The sequence below is a fragment of the Nicotiana tomentosiformis genome, chromosome 7 (assembly GCF_000390325.3).
Source record: "Nicotiana tomentosiformis chromosome 7, ASM39032v3, whole genome shotgun sequence".
Classification (NCBI taxonomy): Eukaryota; Viridiplantae; Streptophyta; class Magnoliopsida; order Solanales; family Solanaceae; genus Nicotiana; species Nicotiana tomentosiformis.
The window spans coordinates 39,778,533-39,788,274 of NC_090818.1; the positions used below are offsets into that span (position 1 = coordinate 39,778,533).

Genomic DNA, 9,742 nt, shown 5'->3' on the forward strand with positions numbered 1-9,742 from the left:
AAATATTACTTCAGATTTTAAAGGTATATAATATATTGAACACTTTTATTCGGATGTCACGGATCATTTAGGTTACTAGATTCAAAATTTTAGCAAAAGCTACTAAGTCGTTGTGGTTTTATTAGACATCCGTCCTGAATGATGATCTCTTTTTCTTTAATTTAATATATTTTGGTTAGTAAGTTGCATGCATGCAATAAAATGGACCCACATTTTGCAAATAGTAGTATAATTACTTAAGGAAGATAGAAGAAAGGAAAAAAGAAGTGGAAAAGCAAAAAACAAGAAGGAGAAAAGAAAGGAGGAAGAAGAGTACTAGAGAGTCGGTCTAGAGATTGTTAAAATATGAGAGAGAGAGAGACCAATTTTTTAGGTTCCTTTAGATTTGCAGCATTTAAAGTTATTTAAAATTTCCGATTCTTGATCAGTTTCCTTTTACTTCTTTATTCCTTTTTTTACTCTGTTAATTCTCAAGTGTACTTTATTTCCATATTATAGTGATCTGATCTTTGTGATCTCATACAATCTCAGATACTATTTCCTCCTCTCTTGCTCTACATGTATTTGGTTTATTTAATTGTCCACATTCAAAGTTACAATCTTTACTAAATTATGGGGGTTTTCATTTTCTTTCCAATACACATCAGATTTTCTGTATCTTAAGAATATCATGTTCCTGTACTTGATGGATCCTGTGTTTATATATAGCTTTCCTTTCTGTATTGCTTAAGAAAGATACAATTTTCTTGACATTAGCAATAATGACTATAGAAGATCATACACAAAGCTGTAGCAATAGCAATAGCAGCAGTGCCAGTGCCACTAAAAAGTTGAAACAAAAAAAAGTTCCACAAAGAGGACTAGGTGTTGCTCAACTTGAGAGAATTAGATTGGAAGAACATATAAAAGATGAAACTTTGCATTCACCTAATGTTTTGTCACCAAATTCAATTGTCTCAGCACAAGATTCCACTCTTAGGCCTACCCTTAACTCCTCTTCAATCTCTTCACAAACACGATTAGCCTCGAAAAATTGTGAGTTTAGACCAAATCCATCTAAAACAACTGGTATGATAGGTGAAGGTGAAATGAATTTGTCAGCAATTTTGGGTCCAGGCTATGATGATTGCTCTAAATTGTGGAGTAGTGAGTACAATACTGAAGAAGAGAATAAGAAGTTGTATCAATATGGTGGTGTTAGGCCTAATCTAAATTTGTCACATGAACCCCAGATCCCAATTTTTTCTTTACCCAGTGTGCTGCTTAGATCACAACAATATCAGCAGCCTCCTTGTTCCTCATCAATGGTAAGCCAGCTTTCAGCTTACTTATTACTTGCAGTACTTAGAGGCGGATCCTGAATTTAAAGTTGACCGTTCGACCTATAGGCTCTTACCACTTAATCCGTTATATTTTTGGAATTATGCATTCACAATTTTATAGTTGTTGAAATTATAGTGATTTTTTCACAAATGTATTTATGCTAAAATGCTAGGTTAGTTGAACTATAATTCTATACTACATCCGCCTCTAGCAGTAGTAATCATTATTGGGCTAACATGTCTTTCTTTGTATTTAGTATGCTGAGGCTAATTAGTTTTATTGTGTATGGTGCAGGTGAATATCTCATCATCTGTAGGAAATCTTCATATGGAGCCCCCTTCAAACCAAAGTTATAATGGCTGTCACTATTTACCTCTTTGGCCAGAAGAAGTGAAGGTAAATTTAGTAGTCTTTCCTACCTGCATGATAGAAATAACAAAGAGCTAATAAATAAAGGATTAAAGGTTGCCAGGATATTCGACTGTAAAAAAAAAAAAGGGCTGTCTAGTGCACTAAGCAAAGGCCGGATCACAGGGGTGTACTGTATACAACCTTACCATGCATTTCTGCAATAGGTTGTTTCTACGGCTCGAGCCATTGATCTCCTGGTTACATGACAACAACTTTACCAGTTACGCCAAGGCTCCCTTTCAGGATATTCCACTGTCTATTCTTGAAATTTCTTTTTTCTAATCTGTTTGTGCAGAAGAGATTGGTTTTGAGATTGTGGGTTGATAAACTATTATTTTGTTTGTTAATGTAGATGGTTGGCATAAAAAGACCATATCCATTCCCTCCAGAATACCCACCCGTCCCTGCATTTCAAAAATTTCCTCTGTGCTATATTGCCCCTGTATCTGGATCACACGAATCAGCTTCCTTTAGCAGTGAATGCGCAGTAAATTCAGAATCAGGAACTCATCATAAAAGGTTTGATATCTCCCCTGAATATGGCATACATTTAGTTTTGAGTACATCTTGAGAAGTCTTTTTGGTCAATGTTTCAGAGAAGTTCCTTTAAAATCAAGAACTCTATCCGAGGTGAAACCAAGGAATGTTGTCAGAGGAAATAGAGTTCTCAATGGAGATTTTCTCACATTGGCTCCTCCTACAGCAGTTGGTAAAGGAAATCAGCAAGATTTATCTAACTCTGCTTCTCAGAACAGCGAGCTATTTAAATTCGAAACTGTACCCTTTCAAGTAAGTGACAAACGGACTTCAGCATCTTATTTTATGATTCATGTATTTTATATGAATCCTTATTTAGTTTATGAACTCCACAGGAAGTTGCTGAAGAGCCTAGCACTAAGCCAGGCCTAAACAGATTAGTTCAACAACCTTTATTCAGATTTTTCCCATCTGCGAATGTGCAAATTGGCCAAGTAGGAATAACCAAAAGCAACTGTCAAGGTGATGTAGGAGGAAAAGTTGATCTTAATCTGAAGCTATAGAAGTTAAGTCCATGTCACCGGTGGCTTTGTTAAGTCTTTTGAGGTGTTTATTCAGGGCTTTTATTCTTTTACATGGGTAGAAATATTTCCTTCTAATGAATGTCTTACCATTCATGGGCTGCATATGTTAGTTGAAAAATGAAAAAAGATGCCCTTTGCATGGTGTTCCCCAAGGAAAAAATATAGACTCTAGTTCTATTACAGAAAGATGGTAAACAAAAGCTCTTCATTTCATGTCTTGTGGGTCGTTGTGGTGCCTCTTGGAGTGGAGAATAAAGGTGAAACAAAAGTGAGTTTTTGATTGTAACGATCCAAAATAAGAGAAGAAGAATATTTGGGAAGCTTCAAGGATCAGTTTCAAGACATTAATTACTTTTTAGATTTACATTGTTGACGAAGAGCCAGAGGCAGCTATTTTCCAGAATTTTGTCTTTGACAAGAATTGTGAAGGAATACCTCTTTGTATTCTGCAGAAAGTCTATATACCATCTATATTAGTTTCTAACTATACTGCGATTTGCCATTCCAACTCTGTTTGACAATTGGACGCTATGGTGCCCAAAAAAGGATTTAGGATTCTAGAAGAAAACAAAAACAACTTCACCTTAATTTCTTCTTAAATTCATTTTCTGTGATGTATTAAGAGCAGTGACGAAGTCAGAAAATTCAATAAATATTTGATCAATAACAAGCAATATTTTACCTTATACGTAGTATAATTTTTTGACGAATGGTGGTCAGTTGACCACCCTGCCAACATAGCTTCGCCCCTAATTAAGAGCCATGCATTACAAGTGTGTGTGTGTGTGTGTGTGTGAGAGAGAGAGAGAGAGAGAGAGAGAGAGAGAGAGAGAGGACCAAGAATACAATAGCACTCAGCTCAACATTCCATGGCATGTATGCAGATCTGAAAACTGAAAACCAAAATGTAATAAACACAGCACTTGGAATTTCAAATTATACGTAAAAATAAGGTTTCTCTGCTCAGTCAAGAGCAATTGACATTTATAATCAACAAGTTTTGACATATTAAAGAAAACCGATGTGCACTGTTGCTGAAAATATACACATCCAACTCTGATGTAAGACCAACCACATAATCTTTTGTTCCATACTCTGATCTATGACCAACCAAATACGTAATCAAGAACATACACAAGTACAAGGGACATTGGATAAAGCAGAAAAGCTATCGAACAAGTCCAGAGGGGAAAGGTGGTGTGGATACTCCCTAAGACCCCCATAATAACGCAAACGATTAGAATAACCAGCACTTCAGATGAGAAGTTCCATGTCAATCCTCTGATGTAAACAATTGCCAAAAAGACTGACAGACAAAGGAGATTGTTCATGGTCACTGCTCCATATAACTGCAAGATAGCATCGGAGATATTATCATATGGCAATGGGAAACAATATCGGCCATACCAACCACCAAAAAATAGCTTACGTGCCCAAAACAGAAAAAGTTTAATTCCAAATGTCAGATCATGCAACATTTGAATTCGGAAAGGAAACCACAAGGAGTATTCTGATGCAACCTAGGAAGAACCACACCCCAAAAGCTAGCTATTAAGTTGAGAGAGCTCAAGGCTATATAAACCCCACATGAGCACATTGCAATACCGATGTGAGACTCAAGTCCTATACCTTGCAATAGACCATAACATATTCCACCATACTTTTATCGGAACAAAAGAAACAAGGCTTCCCTAACAGTAAAGTTTAAAGTAAAACATGAGTGATCATTGCATGAAAACTAATCTATACCAAGTCCTGTCAGAAATCTGCCCATGTAATGGATAACACTCAGCTTCAAAATCTCTAGTTGAAGTTCTTGGTCTCTTTATTTTATTATTATATACCTTTTTTTATGAATGAGGTCTCTTCATTTGCTTCGACGGACCATAATTTGTTAGCAAACTTCTATTTACTAGCAAATCTAGCCTAGTGCTGGTACAACTTGAAATTGTGAACAAGGGGTGTACAAGTTAGCAATCTTCAGATCAAGTCCACATCTTTTGAGTCGTTAATTAAGGATTTGATCTTTTAGGTTAACTAATGAAGCATTGGATAGAAAAAACATGATTTTCTACTACTAAAGTCATAGAAGTCAAATCAGAAAAACAGACCTCAGAAAATGTTAATGACGCGGATTTCTTATTTTTCCGGCTAGCAAAGATGATAGCCGACACTGCCTCGCTGGAGTTGGTTGCCAGTGGTAGCGCAATGAATGAGATGAAGAAAGTTGGAATGCTCGTGGCACTGGAGAAATTATTAACAGCGTCCACCAGAGGATCAGCAAAAACAGCAGCGATAATAGTACCCAGCAACAAGAGTAACGCAGCCTTAATTGCAACTTTTCGAGGATTTTCGACACCCTCAACAATTTCATCACTTGTATCCCCCAAGAGACTGTGCTCCATCCTTGTTTGCTGCAAAAAACATCCACATTGTATCATATCTTTCTACCTATAACTATCTAAATAACGTCATCAGCTCAAAACATACCTCGTGAAAATCGTCAAGGTATTTCATTGTATCAGGACCAGCCTCGCGAGAAGAACCATTAGAACTCCTGGCTTCGTAAAGCCATTTTTCAACTCCAGCAATGAATTCTTTCAGATCAAGTTTCTCATCAGAAGACGTATCGAAGTCCTTCAGTACCTTTGCTATAGCATCATTTTCGTCTAAGTTTATCTCCTCAAGACTGATTCCTACGACCAAAGCTCTTAATTCAGAATGGGAAAGATATCCATCACCATTTTCATCTATTGAGTTGAACAGCCTGTCACACAAACCTTCATCACATCAGCCAACATTCTACAGTGATATAAACAGGGCAGAAAGAATTTCAAGCTTACTTTTCTATGACTTGTATATTTGGTGTTCCATGATCTGTGAAAAGCCTCCCCAATGCATGCTTTTTTAAATGTTTCAAAATTCCTGATATGACATGCTTATGTTTTACATAGTCAAGTCTTCGTGTTTGTATCCAAGGCTGAAAGACCTGCATTAAAAGTTAGAAGAAGTTCAGCACGATTTATCTATTTATCAGCCAGGCATATAGGACGATTAGGCCTTTTTTTTTCCTTTTACTTCTCCTCTATTTTCTAAGAAGAGTGAGGGAAACCATTCTGTACTCTGATCCCAGCTCAACTTTAACTCTAGTGGTTACAGGGGGGAATTCGTTTATCCAACTATGGTTGGATGGAAGCTACTTGAGTCATTGACATGCCATTGAACTATTCTATTCAAAACTGTTAAAGTTGATTTTGATTTTGCAAAATGTGCTCATTCTTGGGCATATTCTACGAAGATAATAATGTAGATTGTAGCAGTGTGCAAGAAAGAATAATTTACATTGGATGGAGAAAAAAAAATGACAATATGACAATTACCTGATAAAGGCAATAAGAAATGAGAAGCGACAGTGATATGATAAGCGCTATTAAGACCGCTAAATGTCTTCCAGAAGTTGAATGGAAGAGCTGTGGCAACTGAACAACAATAAATGGAATAACAGACACTGCCATGATCATTGCAGCATAGCTTGTCCAGATATCGGTAGTAACACCGGAACCTACAGACAGAAGACCTACTCTGTGAGCAGAAACACTTTGATAGATAAAAACCTGCCTCGTATTACCATGAAATATAACATGCAAATGTTACTGATTGTAAGGAGAATTACAAGGAAAATGCTGTCACCATAGACATGTCCGAGGCCTAAAGTTTTGGACACTTAGATCCTTTTTAATCATATGCTATGATCAAAATTTACAGGATTTCCTCACATGTCATCCAGATGGGTGAAAATGCTTCATGAAAGTCCCTCTATGCATATAATTAGTAAATTTACATTAAAAATCTCAATTCTTACTTTTCTTACATTCAAAATCACCTTTTCTACTAGGAATTGTTTTCCTTTTTTCTTTTCACAAGTATGGATTCAGAATTTTGAAAGCCAATGACAGCTCAGTAGCTACTTTTTTTATTTAAAAAAAATTAAAAAACAAACCACAATATTTGTCCATCAAGAGTAGCACAGATATGAACCACGGAATGGCTCCCATCCTACTAAGAAAAGGAACAGATTCATGAGCCATCTCTTCGTTTTATTACAGTTTATTAGTTAGCATGTAAATGATGTAAAAAAGATTTTAGACTTTGTTTTCTCTTTTAAGTTCTTTTGTAAGAGCCAACTAGGCTTTTGTAATATAATGCATCGACTTGTTGCAGCAGATCAACAGAAGCAAGTTCGCGAGTAGATATTCTGAAGTTAAGAGACAAACCAGTCAAGCTGAGCCCTTTAGTGTCTCTCAAGTCCACAGCAACAGAATTTTGTATGTCGCACTTGCCAACAATGCAACAGGTTCCCCATATCGCGGTAAGAAGCATCACTGTTGACCCAGCTAACAAGCCTATTCCTACAGAAACCTGGCTCTGAGCAGCCGCAGCAGTTCCAGATACTCCCGATACTGAAACAATGAGGTGAAAAGAAGAAACTTGTGAGGCTTAATATGACTTGCAACAAGCGCTTTTAATGATATAATAACAAACTAAGTTCTTTTTTCGCAAAACACAAACTTGGCTAAGAACATAACAAATGATCCATATCGGCGATATTCTGATAAAAATTTAGTTCTTATACATTAACAGTAGGTCCTGTGTTGGCCATGTCTAATTACAGACTTATATGTTAATATGATAGGTTCAAATCCCAAGCACTAGGAGATTCAGCAATAGCTAGTCGAAGTGCGCACAAGCTGACCCGGACGCCACCGTCATAAATGATAGAGAATATATAATTTTATAGAACCCCTAGTTTACTTGTAAAAGACAAATTATTCAGTATCATATGAAATGGGATTGAATAGAGTGAAAGTTAATCCCAATGGGACAACCATGAATGTTTCATGTAATGATGTTTAGTTTTTTATATAATAAATATTCAGTTAAACCAAATAAAAAAAAAATACAGAGGATTCACATAGCTGCCTAATTTATTTTTAGTATTGAGGTTAGGTTTGTAAAAAAATGGATTTCATTCTTTGAAGAATACGTTTGCTGGGTACCTAAGATCCTGGTGAGATGTCCAAAGCATGACGAAAAGGGTCAAATGGAAGACCAATTTAAGTTAACTATAAGTCCTACAAGTGTCTATGCATTGTACATCATCAATGAACATAACTTAAATCCAAAAAGATTAAACAAAATAAAACAAGACAAACGAAATTGTCGGATCTCTGTTCCCTTCTGATGCAATTTTCAATCGCTCCAATATCCCATACTAATACTCCTTCTGTCACAAATTACTTGGCTAAAATGATTTCAATTATTCAAAAAAGAAATTAATTAACTTTTAATTATTAATTATTATGATCTGTAATATTTCTTTTAGTCGTCAGATATATGTTAAGTTTAATTTCAAAACAATAAGAAACGATGCCTGAATTCCTACCAAATTTTAATAATTACGTCATTCTTTCCGGAAATATAAAATTATACTCTGTCTCAGTTTATGAGATGGTATTTACTTTTTAGTCTTTACAAGAAAAAATAACAAATTTTTATATTTAAAAATAAGTTAACTTTAAAATTTTAAATTTCAATTTAGAGCCACACAAATATGTATGACTAGTTTTAACTCAAAAAATTCATTTCCCAGTCAAACACATTACACAATCACATATAGGGAGTAACTGGTAAAATAAACAGAGTGAAAGAAAGGACGATTATTATACCGAGAATGAGCATAGCATCAGGAAGAGCACCAAGCGCAGGAAGGAAGAGTCCACCAATAAGACCTGGCCCTAAAATCTCGAGCAACAGTTCACTACCGGAGGAGAGATAAGTAGCAGCCAGAAACATAAGGTAACCATACACGACGATGAGGAAAACATTTCCTAGAGCAGTTTTAGTGCAAGGCAAAAAACCATAGCTCTGTTCACATGCCTCCTCTGTTTCAGCAAAAAGTGAGATTATTCCTTTTTCACGACCACTGTCAACGCCGCGAACTCCGTCGGAGACGAGATCCGATGATGGCTGGTCGCTGATAACGCGGCCGTGCGTGGCGGTACAGAAGATGAGGAGAATTAGAACAGGAAGATAAGCTTTGGGTAACATTTTTGCATACTTAGAAATATGTACACAACATTTGGATATATATATATATATATATATATATATATATATATATATATATAGATCACTGTATAACGATAAATCTGAACAGAGTATACGTGTTAAGGACGCGTATGGACTTTGCGGACTGAGTTAAGGAGAGTGGGTCCTTTTTGAACGTGGATGCTGTATTATTGTATTGTTTTGGTACATTAATGAGATTTCTTTTTTTATCCCCTAAATCTTGCAAGTACGAAATTTATTCATTGATATAAATGAGGTGATCTGTTTACGTGAGGAAAAAAAACTACAGGATGTATTTTCTTTTCCTCTTTTTCCCTGCAGTTTATTCAACAGTAGAAAATCACATATCTTTAGCTAATTGAGGATAAAAACGAGGAGGTAGAGGTAGAGGATTAAGTAGTAGGTTAGCAAGTAATTAAATGTACTTTTTTCTAAATTTACTGTACAATTTCTTCTAGCTTTTCTCTTTTTCAGCTTTTTAATTAATAGATGACATGACCATTCACCTTATTGTGTCCAATTTATCAGTTTTTTGTTTAGTTTAATATCCTCTATGTACTGAACTACTTTTTGCGACTTCCTATCTCCATGTGGTGCCAAGTAGACAGATAGTTACGAAATTAATTGTGGCGATGTCAACGGCACCTAATCTTAGACGCTTTTGTATCTTTTCAAGGGAAGCTCTTTTCTAGATCTGCCATTTGTATAATCATACATATTAGGAGTATTTGTTATTTATTAGGGGGAAAAAACTCTACCACAATAGGGTAGAGAGTAATTAAAAACAAGAAAATTAGGAATGGTTAACATGTTACTTT

The 9,742-nt window shown here is 35.7% G+C and overlaps 2 protein-coding genes across 2 annotated transcripts; one reads left to right on the forward strand and one right to left on the reverse strand.

The window, feature by feature from the left end:
* The first annotated feature begins 247 nt into the window (after positions 1-247).
* LOC104099120 (uncharacterized) lies at positions 248-3,926 on the forward strand. Its single transcript, XM_009606022.4, has 6 exons — positions 248-1,307; positions 1,618-1,719; positions 2,087-2,253; positions 2,331-2,523; positions 2,607-3,572; positions 3,630-3,926. Exons 1-5 carry the CDS (start codon positions 762-764, stop codon positions 2,772-2,774), a joined length of 1,176 nt encoding a protein of 391 aa, XP_009604317.1. The 5' UTR covers positions 248-761; the 3' UTR covers positions 2,775-3,572; positions 3,630-3,926.
* LOC104099119 (sodium/calcium exchanger NCL-like) lies at positions 3,704-8,953 on the reverse strand. The gene is made up of 7 exons (XM_009606020.4): positions 8,522-8,953; positions 7,070-7,255; positions 6,176-6,357; positions 5,639-5,784; positions 5,286-5,562; positions 4,907-5,209; positions 3,704-4,144 (listed from the first exon to the last, which is right to left on the reverse strand). The coding sequence occupies exons 1-7, from the start codon at positions 8,901-8,903 to the stop codon at positions 3,896-3,898; spliced, it is 1,725 nt and encodes a 574-aa protein (XP_009604315.1). The 5' UTR covers positions 8,904-8,953; the 3' UTR covers positions 3,704-3,895.
* Positions 8,954-9,742: the final 789 nt, after the last annotated feature.